Consider the following 24,440-nt stretch of genomic DNA (forward strand, 5'->3'; position numbering starts at 1 on the left):
GTGTAGCAGTTGTCATGAGTCTTTCACCTGACTGTAGAGAATGCAAGTCACATTAGTGTACACAATAGTAGATAATGAATTACAACTACTACGGGGCTGAAATAATAATTGCATTTCTTAATATTGTTTTAGCATGTGTGCATCAGTGCAGAGAGTGAAATGTGAGAATTCACTGTGTACAGTAACGTAAAGTGTATTAGTGGTCAAGTTCCTGTTACTCTACTAGTAGCAATTACATGTTAACTCTTAAAGATGTGTGACAACATAATGGCACTGTATGCTGGTCGTGTCCATTACGTATTATGTAGAGGTCAGTTGAACAGGTATGAGGATAACTAACCACTAATGAATTGGAATACACAATACAACGATGTAGCTATTGTGACACATTGATATCATATAATTGAGAGAAGAATGTATTGTGGATAAAATGTTTTTGGAAGTAAATACCTTTGCAGATTTTATCTGGCCAACTAGACTATTGATTTCCACTGGTATCAGTCTGCCATATACCGCTGCATTTGCTTTCAGGGGGCATGGGTAATCCCATAATAGATTTTGGAGCTATTTTGGCATTCAGGGTATATACTTTGATCTTGAATAAAGTAAATGTGATCAATTCAATTTTCAGTCATTGACTAAATTTACTAATCTATTTTTGACTGCATAACCCATGATGCACCAAAGGTCATACCATTCTCAGGTAATAGTTATGATACTACTACCATCAGTATCCCAAATACTGAACTTTGGTACAGTAGAACTTTGATTATCCGAACTAATTAGGGAAAGGGTATTCACATAATTGAACAGTATGTTTAATCGTAGAGGCCTTTGCTCAACTACTCTAATAAAGCATACACTTGTTGACAAAATACTCTAATTGAGCAGTCAATTAGGTGTTTGGATAATCGAGCTTCCACTGTATCAACATGTGATGTGCTAAACAACATGCAAGTACAAACCTAATATTCTAGTTTTACAAATTGTACCATGTGTGTAACTCTGGTATACATATTCAGTAGCCCCATTAGTAGCATGCAGGAATACCAGAAGAAATGAAAGACCATACCATACAGTAAGCAAGAAAAAAAGGAAACTCAACTGGCTGTTTTGAAGAACATGCAAGATTATTTATACAACATTGCCATGCAGCTACCAGTAGTTCTTTAATAATAAAACAATCAACAACAAAAAATCTGAATTAACTTTGTGCAAAACATAACTGGTTGAGAATGTAAAAAAGATACAAGTACTCTTCTAGTGTTGAAGATTGAACTACAGAAATACTAGAGTCTATTTCATTGCATTGGTGGCATTATTGGCTTACGATGTAGTTGATGTAGTTAGCAGCTTATTCACACAGGTTTGCACCTAGTTTGCAAAGAAAAAAATTAAGGTGTAGGTATTGCAGACAATCTAAATTATATGCTGCTCATTTTTGAAATGATACTCTGCATACATGGAGAGAACATCCATCAGCAGCATCCATTCTTCATGACTGGCCTATAAATAATGTAGAAAAGCAAAAGTACATAACACAACATGTATGACAGTGTGTGCTCTATTAGAGTACTTTGTATGGATGAGGATTAACCCTCTCACCGCCACATGGCGGTTTCGATATATAAATGCCCTACATTCTAAACGTTTTGTAACTTCAGTGGAATGTCGTTAATAAGCATTGTAGATGATTCTTCAAAGTGATAATGGCACTACTATAATAAAGAGAAACAGTAAGGAGAGGGGTTATATAGGTTGGAGTGGCGTGTTGCTACTTTTGTACACCTTGTGCCTGTATGCGCATGTGCACTTGCTCAAATGCTGAGACTTAGAGATAATTGCTTCAACTGTAAACAGGTTAGCAATGTTTATTGTATTATTTAAAGTTGTGAAATTTCACGCTTGGTTTCATTTATAATGGCTTTGTGGTTCTTGTGTAAACCGCAACTCGATAATCAAATTCTTTGTTCTATAGTGAGTAAAATGATATATAGTTTTATAGGATTATATGGTATGGTATGTAAGTTACAGCAGTAGATTGGAACCTCTACAAATTTGGCGGTGAGGGGGTTAAAAAGCGCTAAATATTACAATTGGGTCATGTGAAGTCCTTTGCAGGTTTTAGCCTTCTTCCAGATGTCTATTGAGATGGTGACTGTGCAAATTGATGCATATTCTTTGGGTTACAGATGTGTGCTCACTACTCCTAATCTAATTCTGATCACTATTAATGACTTTGCTGCCATGAAATCTTAAAGTGTGAGGGCCTTGAGCTAATAGGACATTGATTGTTTCCTGACCAAAGCCAGACACATTATCACATTCCTTTGACCAGACCACTACAATGTTATATTTATCATGTCATACAACAATTGTGACATATCATTGCACATGGGACAATGCCACGTGATAGTTATACCACAGCTGCAAAGGATTTAGCTGATATATACACTAGGCTCCGGCCTATTATGCCCTAAATTTTACCTATTATGCTTTTGAGTATTGCTCAAAAATTTAGCCTATTATGCTCAAAATAATGCTTTCAAAATCAAGATTGTGCTCTAGAACTGACTGTTTTATTAGAGTAAATCAGGCTTTCCTGACTGCTGTATTAGAGTGACTGCTCTATTAGAGTATCTCGATCTTATTTCTGCAAAGTGTGAATAACCAACAAAGGAACGGTTTAATAAGTTATATTACGTGTTTTTAAATATGAAATGCACGAATAATACTATTGGCAGTGAATATTTGCTTTCTTTCAGGCACGCGTATTGCGCATTTTAATTAAAATTTCAAATATCGTCCCTATTATGCTGGCATTATGCTTGATGCTTTTGGTCACCTATTATGCTTTAAATTATGCTGGCATAATCGGCCGGTGCCTAATATACACCCAAAGCACAAGGGCTGCAGACCTGAGGGCTAAGGGTGTATATATCAGCAAACCTGATGCAATCGTGGTATAAGTGAACTAGAGCACTCACCCTGTTCCTTTTATACATCAGTATCTGATGATCGATAATGGTTTTACTACCGTGGGCTAATAGCCTTCAGAATGTTATTCATACGTCATTATGCTTTACACACAGTGTCAGAAAAATTGCAATTGTGGGATCCAGTTTCTTTAGCTTTTGCATTTTAAGCTGTAAGTTACTGGGATAGTATAACCTAGTTGTCCTTTGTGTTGTTCCGTGGTCTGCTCAATGGTTGACATGTGGTGGGTAGAAATACGCATCCAGATTGCCCAAAGGTTATTTTACTGGCCATTTGTTGCTTAGTAACTGTCAACTGGTCGAAACTTAGCAACTACTTTGAGCTTAGTCTAACCTGTAAACTCAAACCCACAATTAAATACTCCGTGTCGCTCACTATAACGAGTCAAAGTGTATCGTATCTTTGAACTGGTTGGGCATCAAAGCCATGAGCAAACTGTATTCCCATGATATTGCCTGGGCAATATGCCAGTTGAACCCCAAACCTTGTACGGCCACACTAAAGTGGTATAGGACATTATAAACACATGGAACAATACCACAACATAAATACAAGTGGGCAAAGTAACCTGAAAGCCATCCTTAATCACTGTTTTAGTGAAGACAGCATTAATCAACCCTACAGGGTGACTCCTGTCCATGTTGTAAAGCCAGGTGGAACACGATAAATTAATTTGCTTCCAATCACCTTCATGGTATCATCTTTAGTGCTACGCCATTGGATATAATACAATGAATAGATACACTCCCATCTGCTCAATGCGATAGCCACTCTGATAATATAGTCACAGACTTAATCTTGGGCTTTATAATTACAAAAACAAGACCTCAACCAAAGGAACAAGCAGTTAGCAGTTAACCACTAAATAATGCCCTTGGCAGCCTGTAAAATCAGGCATGGCAACTGGCAAGAGACCAATATCAAGACAAACTGTACAACAAACTATTAAACATGTTAAGTGTGACACACTGATGCAATACTAGTGAAATCAGAGAGAAGATTTGTTTATCAGCTATGGCAATACTGTACCACAGTTGCCATATCAACTGACACGCAAACTAAACATTCTCATCACTTCTCATGTTCTTGCACAGGTGACACCTCAACTATGGGACACAGCACAATGCAGGGCCAAGGTTTCCTTTACACATCAACTTTGGAATATATATTAATGATGATACTTTGACAGTACACCAATACAATTCAAATGCACATAAACCTAGACCCTGCTATGGTAAATTTACACTGTCATCTACAATTTATTAAGCAATAGTTATAGGTCTATTAAGTACATGCTTCTCATCAGTCTATAATAGTACGTCTTTTATTTTACCTGCCAGGAAAAGCAAAGTGGTTTAGTTAGAAAGAGTATTGAATGCATCTAGCAGCTTCAGGCCATCTATTAATATATACGTATAGTGAAAACCTGTCTGATCACATCACTGGAAAGGTGATGTAAGGATCACCTGTTTAAATGGGTCATTGTGAAATCCCCAACTGTGCAATTTGGGCACAAATCGACCTACCAAATGCAGCCACCCAATGATGGTGTTACAGCGTAGCTCGGTAGGAAGTCCTTACTTTAGCATTGAACAAAATAATTAATGTGCCAAAGTAGGGACTTTCCCACCAAGCTATGCTGTTGTTTCACTACTTTTATTGCATAGATCCCTACTTCATTTTTTTTAACTAACATGTTTTTAAAAGACTAATTTTTTTAAATAGCTAGATTTTAAAGAGGTGTAGTCTTCGTACTCTATTGCTATTAGTTCACCTAGATCTTTAATTGATAGGCGTGGTCGCGAACCTATCATGAACGGGATCCTAATTGCGAAGTTGCAGATATCTAGCTAGTACGGTAGTGCTGGGACTGAAGCGCTTCTGAAATAATTCTGTAGTGTCTAAATATGCTGCTGAAAGAGAGTGTTGATACAGAAAATTAACGCCTCTATATGGTTTCATTGGATGAAGAAGACAAGCAGCCTGATTGAAGATAGAAGAAAAGACAAGGCGCAGAGGGCCTACACTTGTGAACCTCAAGACAAATCCCACTGGTAAGTTTGTTATTGTGGTGACAATGGTGGCCATGCACTGCTTTGTTTGGCTTCTAGCCTTGCGACTGTGGTCAGGCAGGCGCAGGCAGTGAGACTAAAATTCGAGTTTTGGCGATTTAAAAAAAATCTATATCTGGCCACCTGTAAGTGTTTTGTTATATTTAATGTTTTATTATATATTATATGGACTAGTACTATTCTGTAAAGGTGATATTCGTTATGTAAAATGTCTCTACGATGATTTTTAAAGGCAGGATTTTGGGCGGCGCACAAAATTTTCAGGGAAATCCCTACTTAAACGGTACTACTGCACTGTTTGATTAGCAATGGAACAAAATGGAGGCACTTGGAAGATTTTACCACTAATTTTGTCAAAGAATTCATAACACAGTGGGAAAATGGGGGATGGGGGAGGTGCTCATACATAACTACAGGAGTTCCTCTTGAGTTCCTGATAACTGAAAAGTACACAAAACCAAACAGCCATTTAGATTTGAATTACTCTAATAGAGCATACACCTACTCCAACTTCTACCTCTAAAAAATCACCAAGTCAAGTTCAGTTTGATCAAGTTAATACCTCACCTGGTGACTGATTGGTGTCAATATTTAAAAGTAGCCATTTGATACAGTTTCAACCATGTTCTGTCTATTACACAGCCCTATACACAGAGAACAATACAATAAGCTAGCCTACGACCAAGCAACTTACTGGAAGTATTTAGGGTCACACTGAAGGCACTTTACCAACACTGCCAAGGCATTGTGAAGGTACTGTGAAGCTGATTTCTGGTCTATACTTTTAGGTACAAACTTTCATTAACTTACTATGCAGTGTGGTAACCGTACTGTGTGATATTATGAACTTTTGATTCAAATCCTCCTACTTAGCAAAATGCCCCCAATTACACAGTACTGAACATATTATTTGCTGAATATAAATTTATGCTGGATGTTACTACACCATGTATAACGGATTTTATGAGTAAGTTGCTCAAATAGCCTCCAGTACTATTGCATATATTACAGGTTTTTGCTACTGAACTTGTCACCTTTGCAATTGACTTCATCCTGTTTGCAATTGAATCTGTCACATTTGCAGCAAAATTTGTCGCTTTTTCAATTGAATTCATCACCTCAGCAATTGAATTCAACATGCTAGCTTGCAGTAGAATTAAGCACTATTGCATTAGAATTCGTCACGTTAGCAGGAAAATTTCATCACAACTATTCAGTGAGCACCTGGCTAACCAAGAACACCATGAAACGATTGTTGATTAACAAGAATTTGTAGTATTCAGTTGTATTCAGCATTTAATTGTCTACAGCATGCTAAATAAGGATTCCTACCAGAGGAGGTACGACACACTTACATGAGCTCACAGGATTTGTACAGAGCAATTAAAAAACTTTAGGAGGGTTTCATTGAAAACTAGGTGTCAATCAATCGAAAGCTTTTCTTACTGACGTAACTTAATGGTGTGGTGAACCCCACTGAATCCCAGCAGTATGATATTAATAAACAGGGAGATTGGAGATGTCAACATGTGATGAAGAACTCACCGCACGAAATGGAGGGTACCGTACAACAGGAAATATTGCTGAAAGGAATTCACATTTAATCAGCTCTGATGAATTAAAATTTGATGAAAAGCAAGAATCACAGATTTAAACACTGACTTTTGAGATGCTTATTGACGTTTGACAAATTCAAACTTGATGAATGTAACCAATTCGTCAAACTTTTCTTTCATCAAAATTTCCTGTTGTACGGTAAACAGCAACAGTGAAAGAGAATAGCACTGGAAATTGTATTCAAGGTCTCCATAATCCTGTAAAGCCAGATTAAGCATCAGTTTAGAAGTCAAATATTGAATTCTTTTTAATAAAGTTTAGTGTGTGTCGTACCTCCTCTGATTTTTTCACTGTTGATGGACATTATGCTGTCAGGTGTGCACCTGAAATTTTCACCTCTGAAACACTAGATATCCAGCAATTTCTGACATGGATGTATGTCAACAATAACCTGAAAGAAATTCGCTTCCATCTTGGCCCATAGAACAAACAATCAGTCATGACAAAATTTCTTACAAACATAACTAATTCAATACAGTAGTGACCAATTTAATTGCAAAAGCAACAAATTCTACTGCAAAAGTGACAAATTCAATTGCAGACAAGACAAAGTCAGTTGCAAAGGTGACAACTTCAATAGCAAAAACCTGTAAGGAAAATGCTGGACAAAAATATAAGTACCAGAAATACTTGCATATATGTATACCCCATTTTGCAATTGATGAATTACCAACCAGTCTGCTATGAAGCTCCCATAGTCTTATGTTTCTTTTGTGTGTGTGTGTGTGTGTGTGTGTGCGTGTGCGTGTGTGTGTGGGTAAGGAAAACAGCACCAAAGGCATACACAAAAGTAAAAGTGATCTGTCTCTGGTATAGAGATCTTCTGAAGAATCTAACAACATATATATTTACAGAACACTGTTAATTACGTCAGCCATGATAAATAGTGGAAAAATGTGTGAGAATTCAGGGGCGGATCTAGGAGCTGGCAAGGGGAGGGGCACAAACAAGTTCAGATCCACACCATTAAAAAGGGGAAGCTACTCTGAGCAGCTAGTACAGGGGCAGTGGAGCAGGCCAAAGAGTAAGGGGTCAGGCCAGCTGTAAGCTGAAGACAAAAAAAAGAAAAGGTAACTACTTGCTGACAATAGCTGTCCTTCACCAATTATATCTCCTTAAACTACACATAGGTAATAGGTAGATTGCTACACTGCTTCTCTGAACACTGTGACTGCTCTATTAGTATTAGAGTATCTAAGATCTTGACTGTTCTATTAGAGTATCTCGATCTTTTCTTGCAAACTTTGTCCCATAAAAGTGGAGGGGCCATGGCCCCCTTGCCCCCCCATCTCCACTGCCTATGAGCTAGTATACAATCTGTTGTAGTTGTATGTATACACATAGTAGTTAATAATCATCTTTTAGTAGTGCTTCACTGTTGAATTTTACCGTTTAGACCATTGCAGAAGGTTGTCAAGTCTTATAACTGTTTAAAAAGCTACAGTAATGGCTTAAACACATACAAATGATATTTTTTTAGAGCCGCTTACTATTCACGAAGGTGCTGGGTGTGAGGCTTGGTGACAGTTTAACTTTGGAGGGCAGGGGGGGCATTTGCTCCAAATGCCCCCTGCTGGATTCGCCATTGGAATATACTCTCAAGACCATGAACGTATGACATACATTGATTTGACTTCAGTAATTTAAAGAAACAGCACATTTGCTAGTATTGTAAAAACAAAGAGTATTTACCACTATATTTCAAAGTCCGTAATCATGCTTTAATTGCCAAGAAGCTTTAGCATGAATTGCCCTATAAGCCACAATTTTAATAGCTCTGGCAACAAGACTCAACACACAATATAAATATACTAATTATACTTGTTTATTAGCAAATTCTCTTCAAGAACAGTATTGGTTTACACGCCCAGCTATGTCCAATGTTCCATAAAATATATTAATGCTTAATAGTGACCAGCACTGAAGGTCTGACAGAAAAATGATCCCACATCGAAAAAAAGGTATAGATCAATAAAATAATAAGTTAATTTTGTACAGGTTTATCTAGCTTACAGCAACTTGTGCTGTAGCCTTTGGATTACCTAACCTAATAAACAGAAATTGGAGACTTTAAGACAACTACACTTTATAGCTAATAACAATGTGAAATGTGCCAAAGAAAGGAAAAAAATCCCTCTAACTCCAGGATTCGAACTGCATTCCACCCAGTGTCTGGTCAAGCGCCATGCTCGGTCTCCTCCAGGAGGGATATTGTGGCTATATTCACATGGTGTCCCGCTACGCACTCTTGAGATTTTTTTCTGAAGACTTCTACACACAATGTTGAACATAACCCATCAGATAGTCTTGCCCAGACCGTTTTCTTCTCTCTTTTGCATTAAAATCCAAGTAACTTTCCCCCATGCAAAAAGGTCTGGGCACAAGACTACCTGTCAGACTTCCTGCATAATGCACCTATCAATGTAATCCCCAACTACCACAGATACAGGCCGAGGTGGGCATAATGGTGTTATGTCATCAAGTTGTGTTATGTAGTGCCAAGAGTGCATAGGTAGGGTCCGCAAATCAAAAAAATCAACTTTTACAAATTGATCCCCCTACCATTGTGGGATGTTCATCGTAGCATACCATTGCTAGATCCACCATGAAACCAGAAACATGATTGTTATCTTCACAGAAATATCAAATTGTATCTCACAAGACGTAAAGTTTATTTTTAAAATTTCGTGCTCCACACAAATGACCGCATGAAACTTGCTATTTAGCCAGAACTTATCTAGAGTTGTAGTAGTTTAAAAGTACACACAGCAATAAGTGAATGATTTGTTTGATTCCCAGCACAGGGCTGCTTTCTTTCAAAAATCACAAAATGAAGCACGATTTTTCAAATTCAAGCTGCCCTACCAGCCAAGACAAGTAAAGGAAATGGCTAGAAGGCATGATGTAATTTCCAAATGTGCAGAAAATTTTGACGCTCATCACCCTGATGGTGAGAAGTCTCAGATCTTTTCCAGACTTACAGCACAGGCAGACTATGCACCCAACCTTATCATTTGAGTCTTCTTGCCTTGACTGGTAGGGCAGTTGAATTCAAAAGTTCGTGTTTCTTTGTTTTGTAATTTTTGAAAGCAGCCCTTTGCCACGAATGTAAAAAATCATTTGCTTACTGCTGTGTGTGCTTTTAACTACAACAACTCCAGATAAGATCTAGCTAAGTAGCAAGTTTTATCCGGTCCTTTGTGTGGAGCACGAAATTTAAAAAATAAACTTTGCATCTAGTGAGATACAAAATGCGATATTTTCTGTGAAGACAACAATCGTGCATCCGGTTTCATAGTGGATCTAGCAATGGTATACATCCCACATTAGTAGGTGGGTCGATTTGTAAAAGTTGATTTTTCGGTACGCGGACCCCTTAGCATACACCTGTATAAACAACCCGGTATATATTATGCATTTTAAAAGAACATTTCTCCAGCATACCCTTTACTTGGAATTCCTCCAAACCATCAGGTGGCAGACTCTTCAAGATCAGAGGTCGTTCCAGAGTGACTCCCATTGCGCACGTGGCTGTCGACGTTCTAATTAAAGCACATCCACGTGATATACCCTTCGTGCGTGTAGACAGGTCAGCCGGTGGATCCTTCCACGATGTCGAAATCACAAGCTAAAAAGTCCACGAAGGTACAGATGATGGTTCTATGTTTATTACTTTTATGTTCTTAGTATGTATCGTAAGTGAAACGTAATTCAGTGTGGGTCGTTTAGGGGAAGAAAAGCAAGAAGATAACATTGAAGTTTTCTGTGGATTGTACCATTCCCGTAGAAGATGAGATTATGGACGTGGCATCTTTTGTAAGTTTTAGTGTACTGGGTGGATGTGTTGTGGTAACACTAGATTGATATTTGTCATGGATTAGGGTTATCTTCCCTAATCCTTCTACTGTACTGCTATTTGTCTTGTAGGAGCAGTTTCTCAGGGAAAGAATAAAAGTCAATGGAAAGACTGGTAACCTAGGGAATGAAGTAACACTAGCCAAAGACAAGAACATGATTAATGTAGCTTCAGATATTCCTTTTTCAAAGAGGTGTGTTTATTGATATGTCATGATGGCATATATTGAGTGCTGTTTTGCTAAAGGTACTTGAAGTATCTCACAAAGAAGTTCCTGAAAAAGAACAATTTGAGAGATTACATCCGTGTTGTGGCCAGCAGCAGTGCAAGCTATGAGTTGAGATACTTCCAGATCAATCCTGAGGAAGAAGAAGCCAGTGATGAAGGAGAAAGCTAGGCTATTAACAATTTTAATTTTTCCTTTGTGTACAAAATAAAATTTAAGGCGTTTATCTCCAGAATAAGCGTATGTGCGTTATTCATTCAACGTATGTACACGTGATACTGCAAAGAAAAGCCATTGTTCAGAACATACAGAGGCTATATAATCGCGATAGAAATAACTAGCGACATAGTTTATACGAAGATGAAAAGTGTACTAATATTGATCTTAGCTGGCCTGCTATCCTGGAGCAGAGCAGGTATGGAGCACGAAAATTTAGTATTGTTTACATAATAGTTGTAGCTCGAGTTGTAGCTATCGTGAACATAGTACATGTGTTTATATGGATAAAAACATATATGAATGTGTGATGTGGTGCAGAATGGGTTGATCGGGGTATCCTCTCTTTGTATTCGTGTAATACTTAACAAAACGAGCATCGTTGTTTGATTGGGGGCGTACATGGTGCCTGAGCCAAACAGCATTTGAATTTATTATAGTGGTAAGGTGGTGTTGTGTACTATGGGTCTACAACTAAAGGTAGGGTAGTGACCAATGGACTTAATTGTGAGCTGTTGATAAGGCAACATGTTTTTGTTCAGTATATATTCAGCTATTGCACATGAACAGTGCACTGACACACTGCAGCACTTTAAAAATATATATACACAGTTGATTCTAATGCTTTTGGCATGCTGTTGTAGCACCATTTGTATTTACTAATTACACTTACCACGAATGTATTTTGGTCAAGGAACATGATAAGAATTATACTGCATATATTCGGAGACATCACTACAATGTCCTGCATCTTCTCTTGTGTAAATTGTTAGGATTAAGTTTTGTCTGGGGAAGACTGTCTGTAGAGGACATGGTAACTTGTTGGGTAAATAATGAAATCTTATGTTTGTAAATAATTTAATGGCTCACTTACTGGATTCACCATCACCAGATGATGACAAACTCGATCTACTATTGATAACTATTGCTACTGACCCAACTGATGGCTATGTACGATTTGTGAGATCAGCAGAGAAATATGGCTACAATGTCAGGGTAAGTAGTTATTTTGTGGTGTGAGATATGGAGAATACATGTTTATTCTATTCCTAGACCGTTGGAATGGGTTTGGAATGGAAAGGTGGTGACATGGCACATAATCCTGGCGGTGGACATAAAATTAACCTGTTGAAACCAGTTGTTGCTGAATACAAGGACAAGAAAAACCTGCTCATCATGTTTACAGACAGGTTGGACTAGTACATTACTTTGTGCATACAATGATAGTGCCTTGTTATGCACAGCTATGATGTGATCTTGGCTGCTAGTCCGCAAAGTGTCATTGAAAAGTTCCTGGATTTCAAAGCAAGCTCTGTTTTCTCAGCTGAAGGATTTTGTTGGCCAGACAGATCATTAGCGGTGAGTAACATCTAAACACAGACATGTTAATGAAGACATATCTTCATCTTTTTGTAGTCTCAATATCCCAAAGTTGCCTTGGGAAAGAGATTTCTCTGCTCTGGTGGTCAGTATTTCTATTGGAGTTTTATTGTGTTTTGTATATAATATGAATTGTTATAGGTTTTGTGGGATATGCTAGTGTGATTGCTGACATTATTGCTGATCATGAGATCTCTGATACTGATGATGATCAACTCTACTACACTAAGATATTCTTGGACGTGGCAAAAAGAGTCAGAAATAATGTTGTAGTTAGTTGCTTGGTGACTGTGCTGTATTTTACAGGAGAAGTACAAAATGAAACTAGATCATCGCTCACATATATTCCAAAATTTGAATGGGGCTAGTGGTAAGCGCTGTGTTAACTTTAACTCGGCAATTTAGATTGTGTTGCCTTTCTTTCAGAGGAAGTTGAATTGAAGTTTCTCGATAATGAAACTGTTGCCTTTAACAGTTTGTATGACACTTCTGCAGCTGTGTACCATGGAAATGGTCCATCTAAGGTGACCAGCTATCTTTACTCACTCTGACAACATTTGATCATAACTTCATTTGCAGTTGTTCTTGAACTCATTTCTCAGTAACTACATAGCCGGCGTATGGAACCAGGCCACTGGCTGTACTGTGTGTGATACTGTTGAGTTGAAAGAAGACAGTCAATTACCTGAGCTGCTTCTGGCTATATTTGTGGAGAGACCGACACCATTCCTCGAAGAATTCCTTCAGAAAATATCTGCTCTAAACTACCCAACTAATAAAATGTCTTTGTGGGTTCACTGTCAAGTATGTTAGTGAGGTGTGTGGTAAATATTTGAGTCACTCTCATCTCACCAGATACCTTACCACAATGAGGAGATCTCTAGTTGGGTGGAGGCTGTAAAAGAGAAGTATGCTCGTGTGTCGTATGTTGATCCTTCACAAGGTGTGAGTGAAACCGATGCTAGAACACAAGCCATGTAAGTGACAGCACATGTGTTCTAATGCAAAGCATATGGTATTTTGTTCTGTTGTGTGATCATGGCCACCTTCTCACTAATAGGCAGGAGTGTAGAGATCAGAAATGTGGCTACTACTTTTCAGTGGATGCTATTGCACATCTTGATAATCCTGATGTTGTTCGTAAACTGATGCAGCTCAATAGGTGAATCATTGATCATACATATCTTAATGGTGTTCTATTGTTGATCACACTTTAATCAACAGGACTGTTGTAGCACCTTTTATGATTCGTCCCAATATGTTGTGGTCAAACTACTGGGGTAACATAGCCAGCAATGGATTCTATGCACGATCTCGTGATTACAACGAAATTGTTGGATACAATAGATTGTATGTGCAGCAATTTATTCCATCTAGTGTATTATGTGCTATCCACACAGGAATATATGGAATGCTCCATATATTGGTGATGCAATGATGTTCAGTGGTGAATGGCTGGCTGCTAATTCCCCAGTCTTCCACAGTGACAATTTTGACCCTGACATGACATGGTGTGAATGGATGAGGGATAAGGTAACGCCCCCAACTTGCAAACTATTGTACACTTACATATATGCACTAGAGGAGGTACACTACACTCATGTGAGCTGTAGAATTTGCCTGCTAGGGGAGAGTGTCAATAAAAACTAAGTGCCAATCGACAGCTTTTCTTATGCTAATATAGTAGTGCAATGAACCCTGATTGTTTGATTATTACATATATGGGCTATTGGAGACGCTGTCATGTGATGAAGAACTTATCGCATGAAACTTAGGACAACAGCAACCATGGGCAATTGCAGGATTTTAATGTGTCCAAAGAGCATTATAAAGCCAGTTTAGGCATTAATATGAAAGTTTTAAAAAATGATGAACACAAAATATAATTGTTAGCATTTAACTTGTAGTGATGAAATTATCTCACTTATTTTATTTGCAAAAGCAATGCAGTGTTAGGCTGCTCTTGGGGAGTACTCTATAGTGACTTGGTGTGGCCATTGTTACCGTACGCAAGGAAATTTTGACATAAGAAAAATTTGACGAATTCAGACTTCAGCAGATTTGACGAATAAAATGTTGACGAAAATCAAGAAATTGTAGGCAAAAACCTGTACTTTAAGGGCGCTTATAAACATTTGACGAATTTAAATTTGACAAATTAAACCGATTCGTCAAATTTTTTTGACGTCAACATTTCCTTGCGTACGGTAGAATGTAACTGAATTTTATGAAACTGTGCATGTACATGAATTGAATGTGTGTGTTTCTACAGGGACATTTTATGTATGTGTCCAACTTGGAGGAATATGGACATCTCATCAACCCAGATGACTACTCCACAGATCATCTACACAGTGACTTTTATGAGATCAAGAATAATAAGCTGGTAAGTGTACATCTTGTGGATGCTATGTTGGTATGAGTGATCACTACACACAGGATTGGGAGAAGAAATACATTCATGAGAATTATTCACGTGTACTAGAGGATGACTATGAAGTAGAACAGGTGATTTAATCAGATATAATTTTTAAACCAGTCATTGAAGGCTGTGTGCCTAGTTTCCTGAAATTGGTTTGGTTGTGTCTGTCCAGAGCAAAAAAGCGTTAAATAAACCTTTATTCAATATTGAAGGCTGTTAATGTACTGTATTGAAGATTAGTTTTCCTATAAACCATTGAAGTGGTGTGGCCCATTCATGAAATCACTTATTGGGGTTTGCCTATGTGTTGTAACAGGGTATTACTGAAAAACAACATAGCAGGAATAATGAAGTGAAAAGGGGTGTGTCCTCTTTATATGCAAATGAAAATTAAGAACAGCCTTGAGGCTTTGTCTAGAGAATTTGCATCATAGACAAACAGTGGAGATGATACTGTTGTGTGTAATTTGTGGTTTGTTCAACTTGCACTTCCTTAGCAATGTAGTTGATGAAATACTAAATAATTGGTGAATTATAAAATCCATTCAATATTAATATAACTAAACAATTTGTGCGTATTATTAAATAATTAATAGCATTCTGTATTTCTAAATTCAAAAACTATATGGGTGCCTGGTTTTTAGTAGCATAGCATCAACTTGTTTTATAATGCCAGTGTTTTCCTTTCACAGCCTTGTCCAGATGTGTACCACTTCCCTGTGACATCAAAACGCTTCTGTGAAGAATTGATTGAGGTCAGTCAGTTGTGTAGCTTACTATAAAATAATGTTGAATTTTCAGGAGGTTGAGCACTTTGGCCAGTGGTCAGGTGGAAAACATGAGGTCTGTTTTATTACTATGTTATTCATTTGATAATCACACATGATAACAATCAGGATGGAAGACTGGCTGGTGGATATGAGAATGTACCCACAGTAGATATACACATGAACCAGGTGTGTGTGTGTGTGTGTGCGTGAAGATTTAGCCACATGTGACTTACATTTGAGTGGTGTCTACAGATTGGGTTTGAGCAACAGTGGCTACAGTTCCTGAAGGACTACATTGGTCCAGTTCAACTCAAGGTGTTTCCTGGATACTACACTGAGGTAGGTTTAGTATCTGAAGTTCTTCTATTTTATCTCTCCACCCAGGCACACGCCATCATGAACTTCGTAGTGAAGTATCACCTGCAGGGCCAGACCAAGCTAAGGCCACATCATGATTCATCAACATTTACAGTGAACATGGCACTGTCAATGCCAGGAGTTGATCACTCAGTAAGCACTTCTAGTGTGTCTGAACAGTATGCATTGAACTAAATGGGATATATAATGAGTTAACCTTTTTGGCTTGACACCAAGGTCATAGTACAAAAAATAATTTGTGTGTACCTTACAGTCCATCTGTTTGCAAATTGTGACCACTCAGTGTATATATTTGGTCAACTGGTTGTTGTGCCACTAAGGAGTGTAAATGCCATATATAAAGTATATCAATTGAATTCATGCAATAAATTATCAGGTGGCCAATATTTTTCAGCACTTCTACTGTAAGTTAATATTCATATTCAGCATCAACTTCCTCCCTTACTGATATTCCCCAGAGCCTGCATAGGTTCTAGGTGTAATGTGAGAGAAGTTAGAAACATGGTTTTTCTAAGTGTGCTATTGCAATGTGTTACTCTCATATTACATGACTAAGCTATGATGTAGTTTGCCAGGAATGCTACTAATGTAATGATATCAATAGTGTTGATATCATATAATTTATTTTGAGTTGTAGTATAGAGTTGTCTAGCATGGCCAACTAGTGCTGTTGCCAAGCTAGGGATTGATCAGTAGAAATCAAAATCAGAGCCTTGTGTGAAAAATGATAATGGCCACTAGAGCTGTGACCTTGACTAAGTGTTACTGGCTCAATTAACCAATTATTTGGCTTAAAGTTTATTTGATATTAACAGTGTTTTCACCAAAGTAACCAATCATTTGTGATACATAATTCAATAATAAATACCCTTTAAGACCAAAACTGTAGACAATTTTGTGGTCATGTGATCCAACTAATTAATGGTTATTACATGCATAACCCGATTAGCCAGTGAGTTCATTTCAGGAATGAGCATGAGAAACATGTTAGTACCACTATTTCACAAGGGCTTATATAATGGACTAATGTGAACTTGCAGTACACAAACACCAGTTTCCAGCATGTGGTTTGAGTACAGGAAGAGAATGGTTTTTGCTTTCAATACACAATACAAACAACGCTTTTTCAATATGAATAGAATCTCCCTTGTGGGTACACAATGGTTTACAAATCAGTCTTCACCCAGTAATTATTTCACTTGTTTGTTTAATGCTGTCACAATTGTTTCTCATCCACAGGGTGGTGGTAGCCGATTCCTACGCTACAATTGCAGTGTACTGGACAGTCCCAGTGGATGGAGCATCATTCATCCTGGACGACTGACACATTATCATGAGGGACTTCCCCTCATTAACGGCACCAGATATATAATGGTGTCATTTGTTGACCCTTAGAAGAAATTGACTATATTTTTTTCAAGTGTTACATATTGCTGGAATTCATAATAGGCAATATTACGCCAATATAAAAATTACTGTATTCATGAAAAAATGATTGTTTACTACTTCTTTCTTGTTTTGCCGCGAGAAGGTGTTTTGGGTTTTCTTCTGACAGGTTGAGCAGGGGTGGGGGGAAGGTTTAATCCTCCAGGGGGAGCACTAAATAGGTTAGCACCAGTATTACCCAGTGATGGTTGTAGGTTGAAGGAAAATCCAGCAGTTGATGTGTTGGTATTAGCCATAAAGTTGAAACCAGTATTGGATTGAGTTTGTGGTTGGCTAGTTAGTGAAGTGCCACTTGTGGGAAGCCCAAAGTTAATTGTTGGCTGGTTAGACTGTGCTGCACCTGTTGTGGAAACAGGAAGCCCAAAATTAAAGGTCGGTACATTTTTGGAGGGATTTTGTTGCAATTGGTTGCCAAGTTGTGGAGGTTTTGTGGTCTGGGCTGATTGGTTTAGATTGAAACTGAAAGCGTGACTTGATGATGTGGTGATAGCAGTGGTTGTTGATTGACTAAACAAATTGCCAAAATTAGAGGCAGCAGAGGATGATGTTGCAGTTAAAGGGTTGTTGGTAGGTGCCACACTGGCAGTAAACAGACCAGCAAAGCTACCTACACAGAGAAAAAAAAAAAGTTAAAAACCTTTAGAAATATGAAAACGAATTTCTTACCATTTGTGGTGTTGCTTGAAGTGATTGTGTTGCTTGTGTTACTAAACAAGGTACCGAATGAAGTATTTGCTTGAGGAGCTGCTATTTCCATACCCCCATCAGCATCCAGACCAGGGCTTTTTGCACTTGTATTGGCTGGTGAGAAAAGAATCATATCAAATGCACATCAAGTTAGTGAGAATACCCCCCAACAGCCATAATTATGTCATTTCAGCACTGAAACCTTACCAGTTGTTAAGGGCTTATTGAATGATGGTAGGATGCTGCTGCTGCTGGTTGAGGATGTCAGGCCAAGGATCGGTGCAGCTCTATTTGTACTGGCATCAAACAAGCTACTAGTACCCACCAGACTTGCAGTGGCTGCAGCACATATAGCAGCAGGTAACGTCAACACATCACATCAAAAATATGAACTTACTTTTAGCTAAGAAGTTAAATTGTGGCTGCATAGTACTCGATAAGCTAGATGGTAGTTGTAAACTGGATTCACCCTGATTTGCAGTAGCTATAAAAGAAGAAGTAATAATATGGAAGCCATGAAGCAGAAACTGACCTTTAGCTAAAAAGTTGAATTGTTGCTGCATAGTACTGGATGTGTTTGTGGAGGTAGATGGTAGTTGTAGGCTTGGTCCGACCTGACTGGCAGTGGCTGTTGTGACCAGAAGTTAGAGCAGTAGATAACACAACTGTTAAGTAAGCCATGATATATAGAAACTTACTTTTAGCCAAGAAATTGAATTGTGGCAGCACAGTACTGGATGTGCTAGTCGAGGTAGGCGGCAACAGTGGACCTGGTCCTACACCAGATAAAGTCACAATTGAAGAGGTAGTTGTAGTGATGGATGGTAAACTAATTGAAGACAGTTGTATGCTACTTGTACTGGGTTGTGGCTGAGCTGTGGGTAGGGAAAAACTAAATTTCTGTGAAGCACTTGTCACACCAGCAGTGCTGTTCTGTGATATCACAGTCGGCAATACTGAAGGAAGAACAGTACTAGAAGGAGCTGCTTCACTAGATTTACTTGTAGGATTGAATAAAGTCAAATTTGGTAGCACAGTGGAAGATTGTAGAACATTTGTGGAAGCACTGGTGACTTGAGCTGAAGATGAAATTACAACATTAAGAGGTGGGGCTGTGCTGCTAGCAGAAGTCACTACAGCAGTTGGGATGATGATACTACTTGGTACAGTCTGAGCAGCCAGGGAAATGGTTACGTTGGGAGGAACAGTACTGGATATTGCTGTTGATAGTCCGCTTGTAGATGGTGCATTACTTGATGTTGACACAATTGTTGAGCCTTCATCCTTTTTCTCTGGAGGTAAAATTACTACCACTCATTAAAAGAGTACAATAAAGTACTTACTTTTTACTTCATCTTTTTCTTCTTCCTCTTCCAAAACACGTTTCACTTTAGCATAAACATCCTCACGATCTTTCACATAATCTTCGTACTTTACTTGTGACGACTGTCGTACCTAATGTAAACCACGTGTGCTTAACATGGTGATGGTAGTACATGAACACACCACTCAAAACATGCCATTTGTAAGTAATAACACATGCAAGATTGTGTCCCAGCTATGCATTTTGGATTCATCTCTTACACCAACCCACTCTTCCATGTCATGATAAATTTTGATATCAAAAATAGCATAATTATAAATATTACAAAAACAAGAGATAATGTTCACTATTGTGTCTGCGTGCTAGTAGGTCCAACAGATGGGTTGAAAAATTCTTCCACTACAGTGTCCTCTTTTGTCCATTCTGTTTTGTCCAAATTGGTAACATCTTCATTCATGGGAACCAGGTTAACACCAAGACGAGCCATGACTTCTTCAGCCCACAATGGCACAATGACAATACTAACCACATTATAAATGGACGAGCAGGTAGGAGTCCACTTGTGCCCAACACTCAATATTGTGCACGGAGATATCAGAGGTGGCTGTGTCTTGTTGAGCATGTAATGACCAAGGGCAGGTAGAAACTGTTTGTTGTAATCAAATACGCATGTTGATTCTCCCCGTGTTAATGGATAAGATTCCCCATACGGGTTGGCACCATAGTACACAATCAGTGGTGCTAGAGGTGTGACAAAGACACTGCCATTCTCTATCTTCACAATTAGACCTCTCTTAAAGTTGGCAAACAACTCTTTGCCAACTGGCGATGGATGGATTGGACTAAGGGCAATTGGTACAGTGTTGTGTGGACCAAACAACCTCTCTTCCAGCACCGGATCAAGGATCTGACGATTGTGTAGAGGTCCATAGAACACTCTACATCCTATAGTACAGTCTACAGTTTCTGTATGAATAGTAGTAGATCCGTAGAGTATGGTCAGCTTTGCCATGTTACGGTTCAACATACTCGGTACAAAAGCAAATGCTGGAACAACTTGTACATTGGTCTCCATAGGTTCATTGCCTGTACAAGAAAGGCAGGAATGAATTCAATCACACACAACACAAATGTTGACTTACCAATCTCAGGATTGCTGCTGTCAGCTTCACTACATTGAACTATTTTACCAGTGACCATTTGCTCTGAGCTGCATATCAAAGGAGTAGATGGGCCATTAGTGTACGCTATCGCATTAGAACTACAAGGCGAAGTTTCATCCATTGGCGCATCCGGGTCTACAGCAATCATTTGATTTAACAGCGACGAATCTAGCACAACAAATAACATACCTCTCGCTGGAATGGCCGGTAGAAACTCTGGCCATTTCTTCTTCTTTGCTGTTGAATCTTGTGGGAGGATGCGATACACCTTGCTGCTAGGGTAGCTACACTCTATCTCCGGCATCTCCACGATATTCTTCACGCCATGTAGCGCACACCTAAAGTTGATTTTCCACGCCGACGCCTCTTTAGCCGTATCTCCTTTGTATCGCCCTCTATGAATGGCCCACTCTTTGAAAAGAGCGGCATCTCGTTCTAACCGATAGCCGTTTTTCTTAGAATGAGTCCACGGTATTTTGAACACCTTTTTCTCCTTATCTAGCCACTGTACCCCATCGTACTTCCCACTATCGATTTGTTGAACCAGCCAATCCTTCAGAAATATCTGCTGGTCTTTTTCTTTCTCACCAGACATTTGCATAGTCAACAAATAAATTTATAAACGATAGTCGATTAATTAAGTTAAAAATCAATGCACGTGTTTTCGTTGTGTACCGTATCATGTAATATCACGCAAATTATTAAACGTAATATTTTCTTACCAGTTTGGGAGCTACTCCCGAAGAGCATAGAACAGGAAATTTCCTTCTCAGTGCATCAACAGATGGTTTAGAAGATGGATAAATTGTTCTCATCTTTTTTAAAACTCCAAACTGCTTAATTTTCTACATAAATGTAAAGTATTATTAATATACATGCAAGCAATCCACATACTTGCAGTTCTACCTCTTGTTCAGGTGGCTGGTCTACAGAAACATTTTCCTTGTCAGATATATTCTGCTCGAGTTCTTCAATGGGTTCTGCCACTGGTTTGTTAGAAGATGAAGGGATTTCTTCAGTCTCCACTGGCTGCTCAGTGTCCTTGTGTGATACTACTGACATTATTTCTGGTGCACTAGTTGGGGGTGATATTTCTTTTTCAATAACATTAACCGTCTTTTTATGTTTCTTGGTATCTGGCATTGACGGCTGATTAAAACTTTCTGTGTTAATTACCTTAGTCCATGTTCTTTTTACTGCTTGATGTTTCGGCTCTTTTCTGTCATTATTAAGTATTAGCATGTCCAAATATACCAGCATTACCTGATTCTCTTTACACTGGGTAGGCTATCTAGAAATTTGCTGTCTTCTTGATCACTGGCCAGTGGGTGGACTCTCTTCCTAAACAGTGTATAGTACAAATAAACAAATCAAGGATTGGTAAACCAAGAAAGATGTATTGTGCAGTTGGGTTTATACCACCCCATGCATGGTGACCTGTAGCAAAGTAATGTAGAGAAACCTAAAGTCCAACCCAGGGGTTTCTCAAAATTGTTGGAAGAGACAGTGCTTTCCAAATTTCTCCAACGCCTCAGACATTATTAGATTAAAACAACACACTCACAACATTGAACAACTTTACCACAAGTCTCCTCGAGTACACTACAGTACAATCATCTACCAAATACACTATTTCACCAAACCAGTAATCCCTACTACATTTTAAATTTCTTCAGCTCACTCCACATTACGATTAACCACTAAACGTCTCCCGTCAGGTCTAGACATGCAGCCAGTAAGTACATGTCATCATCAGTCTCCACAAGGGTTCTAACATTTCAGACCCCACTCAATGGTAATTAGAACTGCCAGGGTGCTCAGAAATCTAGTGTGAAGTTGATACCTACCTGTGACCAATTCAGCAAAAAACCTGCCTAGTTCACACAACTTTCAAATTTCTTAATGTCTCAGCATTATCTCTAGTGCCCACAAAGAATGGGTTATACCAAAGTTTCAGCCTGTAGTTCTGAATTTATAGTGCTAGACAGTAGGAAGAGCAAAGAAATCAATTGTACAAAAACTATACTGAAAATACAGGCGCTTAAATTTGCAGCTATAACTTCCATTTACATTGATCTGGATTTGCCTTCTTAAAATGTTCACAATGAATTGGCAGATCAATCAAGGTGTAGAGTTTACGCCTTGTAGTCACTTGTGCATACATGCATGAAGATATTTTAAATGAATACAATCTTATTAATGTCTACCGCATCGTAATGTGACATGCATTGAGAAATGAAACAATGATATGAACTCTCCATAAGCAGGCGAATAAGATAGTGTATAAGCTTAATTAATTCGAGACTTGCTTCCCTGCTTCTAATATATATTTCACAGATTTTTTTTTTAAATTTCGTTTATCTCAAGATGTATGCTTGTGCAGAGATGGTTACATATAGCAGTGTAACTGTTTAAGAAGGAAGGGAAAACACAGGTTAACAACTTTTATTCTTCTTGTAAATATGCAATTTTACAATTCTATCACTACCATCTTTGATGAGCAAGTCATAGCAAGGGTGTACCATGCAACAACAGACTCAAATCACAGTCAACTCAATGCCAACAAAGTATCTTATGCTGCTATGTGAGTGGAATATATAGGCAGCAAAACACATGCAAACACACGATGCTTTCAAACGTTTCATGTCTAGCTTCTGTATTACCAAGAGTTCATAATAAACTCTTGGTAATACGCATCCACTACTAATCTATCTGTACTACATCAATCATTTATACAGTGATATTCGAAGTGGATAACTTGTGATATTTATCAGTCTTACATCAGCATAACAAAATGTATTGCATTACATTACGAAAAGGCCTGGACAATTTTGGAGAGCAGTAACTGTACAGTCTCAAGCTGTACATGTGATATGTTTTCCTCGTAATTCAGGGCATAGTGTACAGTAGTAAAAGACTTCTACAGTTTAAACTTAGTACCTTTTCTGACTGATCTGTTTCAGTGCATTTACCACACTATCCTTGCTAGGTGTAGTAGACTGGCTCTTAGCACCAACCACTTCCCTATAATAACAGGAATATAGAAACTTATTATACTCTCAGATTGACTAATCACTACCTGGGATTAACGGCAGCAGGTGATGCCATGATAGGACTGTGTACTTCCATGGTGGCTGGTAGATTACTGCGTGCAATTCGTAGAACGCTGGATGTTTTTGCATCATGTGGGGTATGTCCATGATGCCATGGACTAGATGACAAGGTGCTCCCTCCCTGTACCATGTTAGTAGTAGCAGCAATAGGACTGAAAGGGTTAGGAGTGGCTGTAGTTGAACGTAGTCCAAAACTAGTTCCGAAACTGGACTCTGCAGCACTGTATCAATTCATTCCAGTGTCACCAAAATATTAGAATACCGTTTAAAATCTCACCTGTAAGAAAGCCTGTTTCTTACAACAGCAGTAGCAAGCCTCGGGGTCTTAATGTACCGGTCGTCTGGTGTACACCTCGAATAGTCGTGACTGTACTTCTTAACTGGTCTGCTTTTTGAGTGTGTTCTAGTTCTACCACGACCCCCACTTTGCTTCTTTTGAGTTAGCTCAGCCATCGCATCAACGAAACCGCCTCTCTTGTTATTATTGCCCTTCACTGGCATCACAATCTTCAAAGGTTCGGGTGGCTTCTTCGTTAGCTGCTGTAGGATCAGTAGAGCGACGAGGACAACATCCAAAGCGATCCACACAGCCAGGCTGGGCCACGCGATCGCATGTAGCACAATTAGAGTTATTCCGCACGACACACTCGTCTTACTAACGTAACTAGAGCTAATCTGGCACATTCGAGTTTTCCATGCTTTGGTCGACATCTCAAAAATTTAAAACCAGGCGCTAAAAATTTTGATCTCAAATTACCGGTATGATACACCTA

General features: G+C 38.5%; 4 protein-coding genes and 1 long non-coding RNA gene across 8 annotated transcripts; 2 read left to right on the forward strand and 3 right to left on the reverse strand.

Moving 5' to 3' along the window:
• Positions 1 to 1,150: 1,150 nt before the first annotated feature.
• On the reverse strand, positions 1,151 to 10,238 carry LOC136242573 (uncharacterized). Of its 2 annotated transcripts, XR_010694567.1 has the most exons (3): positions 10,131 to 10,238; positions 1,331 to 1,506; positions 1,151 to 1,278 (listed from the first exon to the last, which is right to left on the reverse strand). It is a non-coding gene; the product is annotated as an uncharacterized lncRNA (long non-coding RNA). The 2 variants fall into 2 exon arrangements; XR_010694566.1 differs by having other exon boundaries at positions 1,151 to 1,506.
• Positions 10,177 to 11,006, forward strand: LOC136242567 (large ribosomal subunit protein eL22-like). Its single transcript, XM_066034017.1, has 4 exons — positions 10,177 to 10,331; positions 10,416 to 10,502; positions 10,614 to 10,735; positions 10,789 to 11,006. Exons 1-4 carry the CDS (start codon positions 10,299 to 10,301, stop codon positions 10,937 to 10,939), a joined length of 393 nt encoding a protein of 130 aa, XP_065890089.1. The 5' UTR covers positions 10,177 to 10,298; the 3' UTR covers positions 10,940 to 11,006.
• LOC136242517 (multifunctional procollagen lysine hydroxylase and glycosyltransferase LH3-like) lies at positions 11,005 to 17,439 on the forward strand. 2 transcript variants are annotated; one of them, XM_066033958.1, is made up of 21 exons: positions 11,005 to 11,183; positions 11,877 to 11,980; positions 12,038 to 12,174; positions 12,229 to 12,343; positions 12,401 to 12,449; positions 12,506 to 12,618; positions 12,671 to 12,734; positions 12,791 to 12,888; positions 12,944 to 13,168; positions 13,220 to 13,341; positions 13,425 to 13,526; positions 13,589 to 13,714; positions 13,765 to 13,897; positions 14,637 to 14,750; positions 14,804 to 14,872; positions 15,479 to 15,541; positions 15,588 to 15,629; positions 15,683 to 15,742; positions 15,809 to 15,895; positions 15,941 to 16,066; positions 17,174 to 17,439. In XM_066033958.1, exons 1-21 carry the CDS (start codon positions 11,129 to 11,131, stop codon positions 17,327 to 17,329), a joined length of 2,160 nt encoding a protein of 719 aa, XP_065890030.1. In that variant the 5' UTR covers positions 11,005 to 11,128; the 3' UTR covers positions 17,330 to 17,439. The 2 variants fall into 2 exon arrangements, with proteins under 2 accessions (XP_065890030.1, XP_065890029.1); XM_066033957.1 differs by having other exon boundaries at positions 15,809 to 16,066.
• Positions 17,275 to 24,421, reverse strand: LOC136242499 (uncharacterized). 2 transcript variants are annotated; one of them, XM_066033933.1, is made up of 13 exons: positions 23,945 to 24,421; positions 23,634 to 23,888; positions 23,495 to 23,578; positions 21,818 to 21,895; positions 21,461 to 21,773; positions 21,277 to 21,399; positions 19,411 to 19,522; positions 18,766 to 19,359; positions 18,600 to 18,695; positions 18,465 to 18,551; positions 18,275 to 18,406; positions 18,047 to 18,181; positions 17,275 to 17,987 (listed from the first exon to the last, which is right to left on the reverse strand). In XM_066033933.1, the coding sequence occupies exons 1-13, from the start codon at positions 24,376 to 24,378 to the stop codon at positions 17,437 to 17,439; spliced, it is 2,994 nt and encodes a 997-aa protein (XP_065890005.1). In that variant the 5' UTR covers positions 24,379 to 24,421; the 3' UTR covers positions 17,275 to 17,436. The 2 variants fall into 2 exon arrangements, with proteins under 2 accessions (XP_065890005.1, XP_065890004.1); XM_066033932.1 differs by having other exon boundaries at positions 21,449 to 21,773.
• On the reverse strand, positions 19,671 to 21,220 carry LOC136242539 (interferon regulatory factor 8-like). Its single transcript, XM_066033984.1, has 3 exons — positions 20,744 to 21,220; positions 20,534 to 20,689; positions 19,671 to 20,477 (listed from the first exon to the last, which is right to left on the reverse strand). Exons 1-3 carry the CDS (start codon positions 21,153 to 21,155, stop codon positions 19,738 to 19,740), a joined length of 1,308 nt encoding a protein of 435 aa, XP_065890056.1. The 5' UTR covers positions 21,156 to 21,220; the 3' UTR covers positions 19,671 to 19,737.
• Positions 24,422 to 24,440: the final 19 nt, after the last annotated feature.

This window comes from Dysidea avara, chromosome 13 (genome assembly GCF_963678975.1).
Source record: "Dysidea avara chromosome 13, odDysAvar1.4, whole genome shotgun sequence".
Taxonomy (NCBI): Eukaryota; Metazoa; Porifera; class Demospongiae; order Dictyoceratida; family Dysideidae; genus Dysidea; species Dysidea avara.